A 15,617-nucleotide genomic window follows, 5' to 3' on the forward strand; every position below is an offset into this window, starting at 1 on the left:
CTTTGAGGAGGATCGGGGTGGCGGGAGAGCTGCCCCTCCCCCCAAAGCCCCAAACCCGTCATGTTCCCAAACCTTTCCTTGGTCCTCTTCTCCGCGCCCCGCGAGCCCGGGATCCAGGGGATGGAGAACTCGGGGCGAAGGAGCGCCGAGCCAGGCGGCGAGCGGGAGGGAGGCCTGGCCGCGGGCGGGAGGCGGACCGGCGTGGGGCTGGCTCTTCCCCACTCGCTTATTTTTTTTTTAATGGGTGTGGGGGTGGGCTGCTTTCTGGTAGCTCTTAAAGAAACGAAGAAACACTCAAGAAACGGGACTTCCTACCCCCAAATCCCGCCACGGGACTCCCTCCCCCCGCGGGCCGGCGCGCCTAGCGCCGGAGTTGGGAAGTTCGCCGCGCGCCTGCAGCCCGGGTCCCCAGGCCCCGCCGCCCGGCCCCACCCCCCACCCGGGGAGGCTTAATTCCGGGGAGGGCATGCTAATTTGGGTCGGCCCAGCCCGGGACGGGGGGGCCGAGGGAGGGAGGGGGGCTCAGGCCGGGGCGCCTGGTGCGCAGAGGCGAGGAGGCAGGCCCCCGGCGGCCCGGCCGCGGAGTCCCTGGCGGTCGCGAAGAGGGTTAACCCAGTGTCGGGCGGCGCGGCGCGCAGAGCCAGCCCCGCGGCCGGCTTATTGGGCCAGCGCGCGGAGAGACAGGGGTCTGCAGCAAATCACGAACTAATTGATTAAGGCGAGCGGGTTTGAATAGCGCTGGCCCGGTGCCAATCGCCTTTCAAAGAGCCCCTCTATGATTAATCGCAATGCATTATTGATAATCATAATTATAGCAGGACACATGCGCGCTGCGCCCGGGGCCGGGGAGCCGGGGAGGGGGCGGGCGGGCCGGCGGGCGGGGGGAGCCGCCGCCGCCGCCGCCGCTCGATTTCCGTAATTTTGAGAAGATTTTTTTTTAGTAATTTTTTATTCTGCCCCAGCTGATGTTTGAGCCAGCATGTCGCGGAGGAAGCAAGCGAAGCCTCAACATTTCCAATCCGACCCCGAAGTGGCCTCGCTCCCCCGGCGAGATGGTGAGTGCTCCGGACCGCGCCGCGGACACACACACGCGCACACACGCACTCGCACTCACACTCACGCGCACTCGCACCCACGCACACGCGGCTGACCCCTGCGCCCACCGCCCGGCCGCGGCACCGCCGCCGTGTTCCGAATCGCCTTTTCGACTCCGCGATTTTTTTTTTTTCTTTTTAATTTTCAATTTGCCTTTGCTGGGCTTCCCCCCTTGCAACGGGGAAAGCAAACACTTCTCCCGGCAGGATCTTTCCGGAGTTGTTGGGTCCTCCTGTGGGGAGGAGAGAGGGCACGCCGGCCTTGCTTCTCCGTCCCGGCTTTTCCGGGGAGCGGAGCCCGGAACCCGCCAAGCTGCGGCAGGGGCCCGGGTGCCCGGCGGGGCGCGGGTGCGGGCAGAGGCCGTCGGCCCCTGCCTGCGCTGGGCTCCACGCGCTTCCCGGCCCGCGCCCGGGGCCCCGGTCTGGCCTCCGCCGCCCTGGCCCTGCTGCCTGAGGGAAGGAAGTTTACTTTGTGCTCTGGGCTCAACTCGGAACGTGGGGGGAGCTCCCTGCGCCGCGCTCCCCCTCCCCCCAACGCTCCCACTCCTCCCGGGCCCGCACCGCGGAATGGGGTGCCTTTGGGAGTTCGGAGCTGCAAGAAGATGGGGACCTGTGTTGGGGCGCCCGTGCCTGACACACCGGGGTGGAGGCCGGAGTGGAGAGTGCTCTTTGCAGCTGGGTGCTCCCCAGACTGAGTGCCGGCAGGCGGGGGAAAGTGTCGGTGTCCGGCTACCCAAGTTTATCCCAGCATCTCTTCTCCCAACACATGCATCCCCCGCGCCCCCAAGAAATCTTTAAACTCGGTTGGCTCCCGCTGAGGATCGTGGTACCTTGTACTTCCAGGAGTCGTAAGGGTCGTTTTTTCAGACCTGGGGTGCTATCTAGCCACGAGAGAATCCCCCTAAAACAGAGGCACTGGCTTCTTACGATGGAGACGACAGCTGAGGGGTCCCGAAAGGAACGAACAAGTCCAGAACAAAGTTTGTGTTAGGGAGCTAAGGCCGAGAGTGGGAGAGATCCAGGCAGGGAGTCGGGGGTACAGAGGGAGGACACCTCGAATCCTTCCTTATTCCTAAAGGTGTTTCACTTTAGGGGCCTCCGAGCTCCCAGGCCCAGGGCCAGAGGCGATGGAGCGGCGCTCGGGCTCGGTTCCCCGGGCACAATGCTCGCCCCTCGGCTGCGGAAGGACGAGGGGCAACCCCCAAGCGGTCTCCGCGACTCGGGATGCTCCAGTCCCGGGTGTCATTTTGGGGTGTGGAGGAGGGAACTGGACCCCGATAGGGCTCCGAAGCGTGCCCTTTGGTCGGCACCTCTGTCCCCTAAACTCTGCGGCCGCCCGGGCCCCAGGGTCCCGGGGTCCTTCCTGAGAGGCCTGCTTCTCAGCTGAGCTGGGGCGCAGGGACCCGCGCAGAACCCAGGCAGAGAAGCGAAGGGACTCCCACCCTCTAAACCCCGACTGTCCTGAAAGGGGACTCCTGGCGTGGGGGGTCCCTTAAGAAATTGGGGAGAACAGAGACCGATTAAGGAACTTGTTTACAATATTTGCTCCCTCCACCCCAGTACTTTCTGGAGCTTCAAGCCTTACCCAGAGCCTCTGCGATTTCTCAGTCCGCTGAGAAGAACCCCTGATCCCCGCTTTCCACCCCAGGCGAGACCGGGTAGTCGAGGTACAGTGAGGTGAAATTACCCAAGGCCGCTGCCTCGGTATTTTTCTGGGTTTTCTCAGCTGGTCTCTTCTGCATCTCACTCCCACACCCATCTTTCCTAAAGTTTCTGGTGAGACCGTCCTCACAGTAATACTCTTAAAGTTAACAGTTTGTAGAGGACCAAACCTCATGGGAGGAGAGGCAAGAGTTTTTTAAGTCTTTTTTTTTTTTTTAATTAATGTGTACTGATTTTCTATATTTTCAAAAAAGAAAAAATAAAGGCTCGGGCTTCCCAGAGAATTGATGCTTGCTAGATCTTTGCCTTTTTCCTGTCGCTTTCTGAATCCAGAGTTTTTAATAGTTAAGGCTTCTCATAAAGCGATAGCATAAATGGAGTTCACTACCTCTGACCATTATTATTTATTAGGACTTTTTTTTTTTGTAGTTTATTTGAGCTTTGAGGTAAGTTAGTTAAGTCACTGAATCAAGTTTCCTTTCTTTCTTTTTTCTCTTTCTTTTCCTTTTTTCCTTCCTTCCTTCCTTTCTTTCTTCTTTCTTTTTTATCCCTCAAAGCTGGTTCATTGTCCTAAGAGGCAGTAAACTGTTAGGGGCACCGTAGGAAACACTCCCCTCCCAGCCCCCTTTCTCACCTCTCCCTACCCCCCTCCTTTTCTCCAGTTGTAATGGTTTTAGATTATGACTGTTTTTACATGGTTGAACAATAAGTTTAGGAGAAGCTGCCTAGAGGGTAGATTTTGTAATAGGGTTACAGGATTTAGTATGTTGTAATAATATTAGTACACAACTAATCCTCCTGCGTGTCTGATTTACAGGAGGGCCTTACACACTCCAGTTCTTTTTATTTGGGAATAGTTGTGAGATACAGAGAACTGAGAGATCATGACTTGTCTCCAAGTTACCTTTAAAAAGTCACCACCTTTCATGCAGTATATTCAGCAACCCATTCTTCTATCCACCCAGAAAATACACTTCAAAGAGTTGTCTGTCGGGTTCTGTTTTTTGGTTTGCGGGTTGGTTGGTTTGTTTGTCTTAATATACACAAAATTGTTAAATTTTTAGAAGATAAACCTTTCCTTAAACAATGTGGTTACTTTTTTTTCTATCTTGAGATGGGCTTACAATATGGCAAATGAAATGTTGAACACACCAAATGAAATCTAGTCGGCGGTACCCTCAGCAGATGCTGGCATCTGCAATTTCGTGAGCTCAGCCCAGAGTGGGACCTAGAAAAGTTTGTAGACCCCAGTTACCAGAGCCCTGAAGGAGCGACTCCCAAGGCTGGGAGCAGCCAGGCTTGCTGTGCTGCATGTCACGCCTGTGTGTGTTTAAGTGTGTGCGCATACAAAGAAAATCCCAGCCAGGCTCAGCAGCCCGGAGGATAACTTCATCGGAACAAGTTCAAGAAAACAAGATTATTTGGTCAGTCTTATGATGTTCATATTTTAATTCTACTTTCGGTGCACCTATAAAACCCTAACATAAACTGGGGGATTTTTTCTGTTTCCTATGAAACCAAGATTTTAGCACCTTACTTGTCTCTTAAATGATATTCAACAAGTCTCGAATTACTTGTAGAAAGATGACTGCCATTGGGAAAATTATTTACCGAGATAAATAATTCTGAGGAACGGGCACATTAGAATCTAATGATTTTATATGTGGGTTCTTTACTAGAGATTTGGATTTCAGGGTGTGTGTGTGTGTGTGTGTGTGTGTGTGTGTGTGTGTGTGTGTTGGGTTTTTCTTCTTTGGGTAGTGTTTTTAAGATTCCTGGAACTACATGGATGGCCCACTGAGACTCCATTCATCTATTAAGAAAGGATTTCGGTGCCCAGCTTTTTCAAGGAAAAGATCATATTGGAAGAAAGATAAAAGCATCATGAACTGGAGATAACACCCTGCCTCTCATATAAAGTATCATAAAAATTCCTCTTATTTATATTAATAATGAAATTCTATTATTTACCAAAGTAATTTACTCATTGTGAGCATCTTAATGGCAACACATTGATTTCTGGGCCCAAAGGTTAGAGAGAACTGTAATTAATTGCTTTTTTTGAAAAACGGACACCTGCACGATAAAGCAGTTGGAAAGTACTCATGTTTAATCAGGCCTATTTTAAGTTTGTGGCATAATGGAAGATTCTGGTTGAGAAAATGCAAACTCTTTGGGGGGGGGGTTTGCTGCAGGCTGTACACACTTCCAAAAATGTGACAAACACACAAACAAGCGAAGGGTGGATGGACACGAGAAAGCATGTGTTAAAGTGGATTTGTGATACCGAATGTTTTGTGATTTATTTTACATCCAGGTTCACCTATGGTTTATAGGCACGAGTGCCAATTTATAGGTTATTCATTGGGGACTTTATTTCATTTCTTTCTACTTTCGCAGGTAGCAAGGTGTCTTGACCCACAGTCCTTTAGAAAGCAGAAACCCAAATTTTTAGTGCAGAGATCTTACCGAAAAGCTGGGGGAGACTTAGACCAGCAGTTCAGTTTTTTTTGAAATTGGGAAAAGCCAAGCTCAGTGGAGTAACCAGAACTAATTCCTTCTGTAGACTTAATTGGGTTTTTCTAAGGTACCGCCTGATACAGCTAGCCCAGTCTTCCCAAATATTCTTAGATTACCAAAACGGCAGTCATTGAGCAGTTGAACGAAGGAGATGGTAAATTATCCCAAGAACCAGCACCCCTCCCCCTCCAAAAGAAAAAAAGTCGGTGTGCCAGGCTTTAGAAAACCTAGATGTGTCGAGCTGTTTTAACCTTTGCTAGCCTCCTCCCATGCAGAGGTGACAAGGTCCAGATCATAATATGTCCTTCAGAATCTTCCCAGTGACCCCCAAATTGAGTCTCGCTAGTCACTTAGCAGGAAGTTCGAAGTTTATTTTAGTTTCACCTTATCAGCTTGGCTTCTTTTCCTAACCTTATTCCCCTGTCACCCTCAGATGCCAGACCCCCAAAGGGGAAGATTGACAGGTAGTTCCCATAGCTCAGTTTTACCCTCAAACAACAGGGATTTAGTTTCTTGTGCCTTTGCCAATGTTTATGTAGTCAAAGTTTAGATCTCGCCTTAAGCAGTCTCTTTTACGCGTCACTGGAAGAGGAAAGCCACAAAGAAGTTTTTGAACAAACCCTTGCAACTGGAACCCCATCTAGTGTTCAGTTTGATTCATCCAAGGGGAAGACATTTTCCCCTTTCATTTATTGTGTACATTAGGTGGGCTGGTATCACGATTTTCAAAGGACTGTCTTGTCCGTGTTGTTATTTTTTCAGAGATTTTCCCTTGTATTCTTCCCCTCAAGAATACGCTAATCCCAGTCAGAACAGTGAGGGGACTTGAAGGGGGCCAGTAAAATGTGTCATGTGGTTGCATATCCCATAGAGGAAACTTAAGACATTACAGAAAATATGCAGAGCATATGTGGCGGTGTTGAAAATTGCTTTGGAATCTTAAGCTGGTTATTCGGATGCAGGTTTTTCCCAGGTCTGTGAAAGAAAAAGAAAACGAGAAAAGACCAATCAATCAAAAATGTTTGTGATAGCCTTTGGAAATTGGTCTACAAAAAGGAACAGCCAGTTAAAATGATAGGTTCCAAAATCACAATCTTGTGAGGCTCTATTAAAAATGTTAATGTGAGCTGAAGGTAATGGGAAGTCAAGTGAAGGGTCTTTCCGGGGAGCTCCAAAAAGGAAAACTCAACATGGTACAGTAGGGCTGTTGTGTTGTTTTGTTTTGTTTTGTTTTCCTGGCTGGCTAAACCTTTCAGTGTGGGGCATAGTTGTATTTTTGTTTTCTCAGCAGACGGATACACTGGAACACTTCAATTTTCTGTCTCCTATTCTGCAATGTTTAGTTCAGATGATGAAAACTGACACATTTGAAATGGGCGTCAAGAACCTAAACGGTACAATGAGAACTAAAACATCTGGGATTTTCATATACATTGGCTGGAGCTATAAGATCACCTCCTCTCCTGACCCAGAGCGGGGGAAAAGAAACCCAGAAAATTCCAAATATCTTTTTGTGTGTACATACTTAGAAAACCACTACTTCTTAAATTTTTCTATATGACCACGATTACAAAATTAATTTGTATGCAAAATCCATAGGAGAGGAACTGGAATATTGTTTTCACCATAGTACAGGGAACAAGGCAACTGTATTTACTATAAGGGGGTCACCAGTTGCAATCCTGTGTAACAGATTATTGAGAGAGATGCAAGATAGCAAATGGTCAGAAAAATGAATTAGAACATGTTTGTGTGTGTGTGTGTGTGTGTGTGTGTGTGTGTGTATCTTATCACAACTTAAAATATTTCCTTTGGTAGTTAAAGATTCAAGCTAGTCCTCATGTTTCATCTTTTTTTTTTTTATAAAGCTGTTTCGTTGGAATTCTGTTCAGAAGGCAGATAGATTTAAAGTTAAGAATGATGATAGTGTAGCGACACCTGCTTTTGAAATAAATCAAAATAGATATCAGGATTTTTTTTTTTTGGTGTTCATAAACATCAGGAAATTAAATTAGTTGACTCTACAGTGAGATCAAATGTCAGCTTATTAAAATGTGAAAATCTAAGGTAAAATATAGGCAGCTTTTTTTAAACACAGTCTCTTAGAAGAAGGCAGGCACTTATTTTTAAATGTCTATATTTTCCATCCAGTGAGCACAACCCTAAATGTAAAAATGTTCAGGTCAAAAAACTTGAAAATTCTCAAGTGAGTCTTGAAACAGCACAAATGCAGAATTGGAGCACAGGAAAGTAATAATCAGCTAAATCCTGTAAAGTAACCTTTTTTATTTTCTCTCTATATTATGAGAATATCAGATGTTTGCAAGTTATAAAGAATTAAAAATGCCCTTTAATCGTGAGCACAGATGTGCTAAATATTTGAAACAACTGCATTGTAATGTGTACAATTGACGAAGTCAGTTTTCTGATTTCCCTTGCTAGTTATTTAGTTCTGAATCTGTCATTATTTGTCTAAGCCCAGCTGACCAAGCAAAACTGTGTTTTAAAGTGGCTTTATGTTTTGATAAATGTGAGCTGGTTGAAAAGTATTTTCCACTGAATGCAGAGCTTAATAGAACATGCTGACATAATAGTTTTAATGCATTTTGTTGAAAATGTGTGAACAAACAGAATAGCTTTTGTTCCTTCATAATTGGCTGTAAAAGTAGATGGAAACATAACCATTACATATGGAAATGTGCAAAGAGAAAGAAATAACATTTCGGTTGAATATATTAGGAATTGCATTTCCTAGTTTAAAATAAGCATCTGAAATGGATGCATCATTTAAAATTGGTTGTCAAAATAAGAAACTTTAAACAGAATTTTTGTCACATTATTTTCATCCCAAGTTAAGCAACATAACTTTAGCGTATTTTGTTTACATTATTTTAAAGCAGGGAGAGAGACAGAAAGGGCTTAAAACAGCACCTTGAATGTGCAGAGGAATCCTGTGCCAATTAGGATGATTAAACATTAAATTAAAACTGAATCATTATTGGTATTTTCTGCTCCAACCAAGATTTGTTTTGTATTGTTAATGCATTTTGCACTATACCCTTGCGGAGATTAAAAGATGGGTATTAGGAAAGCTAGCTTGTTAAGTATAACTTAGCTACTCAAATAACCCTCCCAGTGACTAAAGTGCGCATACGTTTGGCATACTTTACCAGGGCTTCTAATCAACTGTGGTATCACTCAAGGCAAACAGAGTTAAGGAATTTTCAGAAGTTAGTATTTGGGTATTAATTATATTTTCTGGAATGCAAAACTACTCAAGCTTTTCTTTTCTTTTTCCTTTTTTTTTTTTTTTTTTGATGTTTACTACAAAGAGGCAAATGGCAGGCTCTTTTGAGTCAACTCTAAGTTTACTGAAAAAGCAGCATTTTGATTTTGCGTTTATTCATATTTGCAATTAGTTTTTTTTTTTTTTCCCCCTGCAAGTTTTCTGGGAGATTCAATTTGGAAGTCATGGAAACTAACTATTATCTGATTCAGTTCTGCAGAAAAGCACACAGGGAGGTAATCCTTGAATTAAACAGTTTTTTTTTTTTTTTTTTTCACAGCCTTCGGAGATGACCACACACCATTTGTACAACAGAAGTTGGTGTTCCCCATGCTGGGCAAACAATGGGACGCCATCCTGTCTTTGAATAGGATGTTAGCTTGGAGTTGGAGATTTTTATGTTTAAAATGGATCTTAGTGAGAAGAAATCTGAGCAACCAGTGGAAACAAACATGAAATAAAGGGATTTTATAATGAAAGGTTCAGGACAATCTGTTAAACAATTGATAACAGTTAAGAGCAAACTGTTTTTAAAGGCATTCAGACAAGGAGAATTGCAAAGCATTTCCAAACTGGAAACCAAGAATTATTCTTCACTTCCCCTTAGCTGCACATCTTTCTTTAAGTTGATGTTTAATCAGAAATGTAAATCCTGTGCCAGTCTTTATAGGTAGAGCACTTTTGCTGAAATATTTAGAGGCATAATGTTGCCATTTGGAGCGTAGTGGCATATATTCCTTGATTAGCGGGATGGTAGCCACAGTTGCGTTCTTTAATTTTAAAAATAAACATGCCACAGGGTGATATATAGGTGCCAGGCAGGCCTTGTAACGGATTATGATCATTGTGTTTCTCTCCTGTGTGTGTGTGTGTGTGTGTGTGTGTGTGTGTGTGTGTGTGTGTGTGTTGGCGGGGGGGGGGGGGAGGCGCACGTTGCTTTCTCTTGTGTTCCACTGAGTCTTGAGCGGTCTGGAGGATTTCTTACTGATGTGGCTAAAGTGTGCTTGTCACGGATCAGACGTAGCTCAGGTTCTAGGTAGGGGCTGGAGGTGATTTTCAAGTTGTCCGTCTTCAGCTTGGTGATATGCATTTTTTTCCCCCTTGTCAACCACTGATTGGAACCTGAATGACTACAAATTAGTTTAGTGACAGAACAAACTGTCACAGATATCTCTGAATCAGTTGAAAATGAATAAGGTTGACAGAAACTCAAGAGCCTAATAAGTCCTCAGGATGGTGGCTGGACCGTCTCTGGATGAGTAGACAATAACGTGTATAAAATATTGGAAATCGATATTTTGCTATGGAATTTCATTATGCACCAATGCCTGCAGTTCGCAGTATTTTATATCTTGATGGATGACCTGAAGGTCCTGGCTCTCGGAGATACCAGCTTGATAGGAAGTCCTCCAACAGCCTAAAATTTTAATCATGATTGTTCTTAGGGAATATTGATTGTTTTTCAGGGGCCACCGTTTTGAGTTTCGCAGGGAGAAAAGAGTTGATCGACCCCTTTCTCTTTTTTTGAAGTCATGGATGTCTGGGTGTCCTGGCTCACTCGCTAACCCTGCTCCTTTTGACGTTTGCAGGAGACACAGAGAAGGGTCAACCCAACCGCACCACTAAGAGCAAGGATGCCCACGTCTGCGGCCGGTGCTGCGCCGAGTTCTTTGAATTGTCAGATCTTCTGCTCCACAAGAAGAACTGTACTAAAAACCAACTAGTTTTAATTGTAAATGAAAGTCCAGCGTCCCCGCCTGAAACCTTCTCCCCCAGCCCCACTCCGGATCATCCCGAGGAACAGATGAACGACACGGCTAACAAGACAGAGCAAGGAGACTGCAGTGACCTGGCGGAACCCCACGGACCGGACAGGGAAGAGTCCATGGAGGTGGAGGCCCCAGCGGCCAGCAAAGGCGCCAGCGGCCCCCTGAGCAGCGGTGGCGACAGCAGTGCCCCCCCAAGCTGCAGCAGCGGCAGCTCCTGCCCAGGTACCTCAGCGATCACAACCTCTCTACCTCAACTCGGGGACCTGACAACACTGGGCAACTTCTCTGTGATCAACAGCAACGTCATCATCGAGAACCTCCAGAGCACCAAGGTGGCGGTGGCCCAGTTCTCCCAGGAAGCGAGGTGCAGTGGGGCCTCCGGAGGCAAGCTGGCCGTCCCGGCCCTGATGGACCAGCTCTTAGCTCTGCAGCAGCAGCAGATCCACCAGCTGCAACTGATCGAACAGATTCGTCACCAAATATTGCTGTTGGCTTCTCAGAACACAGACTTGCCAACATCTTCTAGTCCTTCTCCAGGTACTGTACGAACATCTGCCAACCCCTTGTCCACACTCAGCTCCCATTTATCTCAGCAGCTGGCGGCAGCAGCTGGGTTAGCACAGAGCCTCGCTAGCCAATCTGCCAGCATCAGCGGTGTGAAACAGCTCCCCCCCATCCAGCTACCTCAGAGCAGTTCTGGCAACACCATCGGTCCACCCCACAGCGGCTCTTCCCCCAGCGTTCACATATTGGCGGCGGCAGTTCCCACCCCCTCCTCGGAAAAAGTGGCTTCGAGCGCGGGTGCCTCCCATGCCCATGCCGGCAACCCCGCAGTCTCGGCATCTTCCTCACCAGCTTTTGCAATAAGCAGTCTATTGAGTCCTGCATCTAATCCACTTCTACCTCAGCCGGCCCCTGCTAACTCGGTTTTCCCCAGCCCTTTGCCCAACATCGGAACGACGGCAGAGGATTTAAACTCCTTGTCTGCCTTGGCCCAGCAAAGAAAAAGCAAGCCACCAAATGTCACTGCCTTCGAAGCAAAAAGCGCTTCGGACGAGGCCTTCTTCAAACACAAGTGCAGGTTCTGTGCGAAGGTCTTCGGAAGCGACAGTGCCTTGCAGATCCACCTCCGTTCCCACACCGGAGAGAGGCCGTTCAAGTGCAACATCTGCGGGAACAGGTTCTCCACCAAGGGGAACCTCAAAGTCCACTTCCAGCGCCACAAAGAGAAATACCCTCACATCCAGATGAACCCCTATCCCGTGCCTGAGCATTTGGACAACATCCCGACCAGTACCGGCATCCCCTACGGCATGTCCATTCCTCCAGAAAAGCCGGTCACCAGCTGGCTAGACACCAAACCGGTCCTGCCCACTCTGACCACTTCAGTCGGCCTGCCGTTGCCCCCGACCCTCCCAAGCCTCACCCCCTTCATCAAGACCGAAGAGCCAGCCCCCATCCCCATCAGCCATTCTGCCGCCAGCCCCCCGGGCTCCGTCAAAAGTGACTCCGGGGCTCCCGAGCCGGCCTCGAGAAACCCGGGTGGGCTCCCAGAGGAAGCGGAAGGTTCCACTGGGCCCCCCTCCAGTGGCAAAAGCGAAGAGAGCGGCGTGGTCCCCAGCTCAGCCCCAACCGTGAGCACTGGCGTGCTGAGCTCCCTAGCGTCCGACGTTGGCCCAGGCAGTGCCTCGACTTTCACCAACCCTCTGTTGCCGCTCATGTCCGAGCAGTTCAAGTCGAAGTTTCCTTTTGGGGGACTCTTGGACTCAGCCCAGGCCTCAGAGACATCCAAGCTTCAGCAGCTGGTCGAAAACATTGACAAGAAGGCCACTGACCCCAATGAGTGTGTCATCTGCCACCGGGTCCTCAGTTGTCAGAGCGCCTTGAAGATGCACTACCGCACCCACACCGGGGAGAGGCCCTTTAAGTGTAAGATCTGTGGCCGGGCCTTCACCACGAAAGGGAACCTGAAAACCCATTACAGCGTCCATCGTGCTATGCCCCCGCTCAGAGTCCAGCATTCCTGCCCCATCTGCCAGAAGAAGTTCACGAACGCCGTTGTCCTACAGCAGCACATCCGAATGCACATGGGGGGCCAGATTCCCAACACCCCGGTCCCTGACAGCTACCCCGAGTCCATGGAGTCTGACACGGGCTCCTTTGATGAGAAAAATTTTGATGACCTAGACAACTTCTCCGATGAAAACATGGAAGACTGTCCTGAGGGCAGCATCCCGGACACGCCCAAGTCCGCGGATGCGTCCCAAGACAGCCTGTCTTCCTCGCCTTTGCCTCTAGAGATGTCGAGCATCGCTGCTTTGGAAAATCAGATGAAGATGATCAATGCGGGCCTGGCAGAGCAGCTGCAGGCCAGCCTGAAGTCAGTGGAGAATGGGTCGGTCGAGGGGGACGTCCTGACCAACGATTCGTCCTCGGTGGGTGGTGACATGGAGAGCCAGAGTGCTGGCAGCCCGGCCATCTCAGAGTCTACCTCCTCCATGCAGGCTCTGTCCCCATCCAACAGCACCCAGGAGTTCCACAAGTCACCCAGCGCCGAGGAGAAGCCACAGAGAGCAGGGGCAAGCGACTTTGCCAATGGCTTGTCTCCCACCCCAGTGAACGGTGGGGCTTTGGATTTGACATCTAGTCACACAGAGAAAATCATCAAAGAAGATTCTCTGGGGATCCTCTTCCCTTTCAGAGACCGGGGTAAATTTAAAAACACTGCTTGCGACATTTGTGGCAAAACCTTTGCTTGTCAGAGTGCCTTGGACATTCACTACAGAAGTCATACCAAAGAGAGACCATTTATTTGCACAGTCTGCAATCGTGGCTTTTCCACCAAGGGTAATTTGAAGCAACACATGTTGACACATCAGATGCGAGATCTACCATCACAGCTCTTTGAGCCCAGTTCCAACCTTGGCCCCAATCAGAACTCGGCGGTGATTCCCGCCAACTCGTTGGCGTCTCTCATCAAGACAGAGGTCAACGGCTTCGTGCATGTGACGACTCAGGACAGTAAGGACACCCCCACCAGTCACGTCCCTTCTGGGCCTCTGTCATCGTCCGCCACGTCCCCAGTTCTGCTCCCAGCTCTGCCCAGGAGGACCCCCAAACAGCACTACTGCAACACGTGTGGCAAGACCTTCTCCTCGTCGAGCGCCCTGCAGATTCACGAGAGAACTCACACTGGAGAGAAACCCTTTGCTTGCACTATTTGTGGAAGAGCTTTTACAACAAAAGGCAATCTTAAGGTACCTCCCTCCACCTGTACCTCACCCAGACCCACCCTAGCCACCCTCTCTCTCTCCTGGCCGTTGACTGTTTGTAAGGTACGTTCCCAGAGTCTTCAGTCCAGATAGTCAGGGAGAGAGTTCTCGAAAGGGAACCTGTTGCACGTGACCGATCTGGAGAAATGTGGGTGCCCGTGCAGGTCGGGGTCACGGCAGGGACTAGGGCAGGCCGCAGCTTTGCTGAATGTCACGGTGCATTGAATAATTTGGTACCTAAGCGAAGCGGCGGCCCAGTCCTGTTGACTCGCTAAGTGCACCAAATGAATTGCTTTACCTACCAAGTCAGACAGCCCAGCGTTGCCATGGGGTATTGATTAAAGACCTCCGTGCGGCCTGTGTGCTGCCCGTATCACTTAATAATTACAGTTCTCCTCAGCGTTGGCATCTATCTTTTCATAACTCTGCAGTCCAGCGTGGTTTGTCTTTCTAAAAACAGTAACGTCACCACTCTGCTAATGGGTATTATGATAATTGATCATACAACATTTCCTACTGATATGTGTTGGAAAGAAAGCAAATATGCTTAAGTTCTAGAGCAACAGTTGAACACTCTTACTGTGTACATTTTTCTGTTGACAGAGTATTTCTCTAGAGATTGCGGCCAGTAAAGTGAAATGAATAATTACTTTCTGGCTTTTTCTCTCCACGCACAGGCCCTCCAATGGGCAATCAGTGAGGGGCACTTTCTTCCCATCTGAAAAGGACATTTATAGGGTAAAAGGTGTCAGATGCAATACTTACCATGGCAATGAGAGTGGACGTAACAATTCTCCCCCTGAAAGGAGCTATCTGTGACTGACTGGCTTGCTTGAGGCCATTATAAGCTAAATACAGGTAATAAAAAAGGAGTAAGTAAGGCATCCTTGCCCGGGCAGAGGAAAGGCAGCCCAGGGCTATAGAGAGCAGACACCTTATTACCAGTGGACTGGAGTGGACAGCTCTTGTTACCCTTCCCACTGTCGGGCAGGTAATAAGAATAGACATTGCGGCCACTTGCCCTGTGAGTGTTGGGATATGAGTTGAGACAGATTCAACTATTCAGCTTCTCCCTTCTTCTCTCTCCCGTTTTTTTCTCCCTCCTCTCCTCTCTTCCCGCATCCCAGGTACACATGGGCACTCACATGTGGAACAGCGCCCCTGCCCGCCGGGGTCGCCGGCTCTCCGTGGACGGCCCCATGACATTCCTAGGAGGCAATCCCGTCAAGTTCCCAGAAATGTTCCAGAAGGATTTGGCGGCCAGGTCAGGAAGTGGGGATCCTTCCAGTTTCTGGAATCAGTATGCAGCAGCGCTCTCCAATGGGCTGGCGATGAAGGCCAACGAGATCTCGGTCATTCAGAACGGCGGCATCCCTCCAATTCCTGGAAGCCTGGGCAGCGGGAGCAGCTCACCTATTAGTGGGCTGACGGGAAACCTGGAGAAGCTCCAGAACTCAGAGCCCAGTGCGCCCCTGGCTGGCCTGGAGAAGATGGCAAGCAGCGAGAATGGAACCAACTTCCGTTTCACCCGCTTCGTGGAAGACAGCAAAGAGATCGTCACAAGTTAAACCCACTCTGGCTGGAGAAAGAGCATCCCCGTTCAGAATGAGACCCATGGTTGCCTCCTACTCCTTGCCCCGTGCCCCCCACCTTCTGGTCCCCCCAGATCTCTGAACTACAACATTCTGAAGACATTCTTTTGTACCTTGTTCAACTTCTAGAGTTCTAAGAAAGCTTATTTATTAGTGATATAATCTGGCTTTGCAAACAGGATGCAAGCGTTAACTTTGGTCTTCTGTATTTTTGGACTAAATACTAATTGACTAGAGTCCTGTAAACTTGCTGTAACATTTATGGCAATTGCAAGTTGCCCTGCTAGGCGGTCTTAAATCTGGCATTAACTTATTTTCTATATCCAGTTTAATATGAATCTGGTGTTGATGAAATGCCTCAGTGATGCATTAGATCTCTAATAAAATCTGTATATAAATGTACACTTTGATCCTGCTGGAAA

General features: G+C 48.4%; 1 protein-coding gene across 1 annotated transcript; it reads left to right on the plus strand.

The window, feature by feature from the left end:
• The first annotated feature begins 907 nt into the window (after positions 1-907).
• Positions 908-15,207, plus strand: SALL1 (spalt like transcription factor 1). Its single transcript, XM_079908397.1, has 3 exons — positions 908-1,055; positions 10,152-13,588; positions 14,731-15,207. Exons 1-3 carry the CDS (start codon positions 980-982, stop codon positions 15,169-15,171), a joined length of 3,954 nt encoding a protein of 1,317 aa, XP_079764523.1. The 5' UTR covers positions 908-979; the 3' UTR covers positions 15,172-15,207.
• The last annotated feature ends 410 nt before the right edge of the window (positions 15,208-15,617 follow it).

The sequence above is a fragment of the Stenella coeruleoalba genome (genome assembly GCF_951394435.1).
Source record: "Stenella coeruleoalba genome assembly, chromosome: 20".
NCBI lineage: Eukaryota > Metazoa > Chordata > Mammalia > Artiodactyla > Delphinidae > Stenella > Stenella coeruleoalba.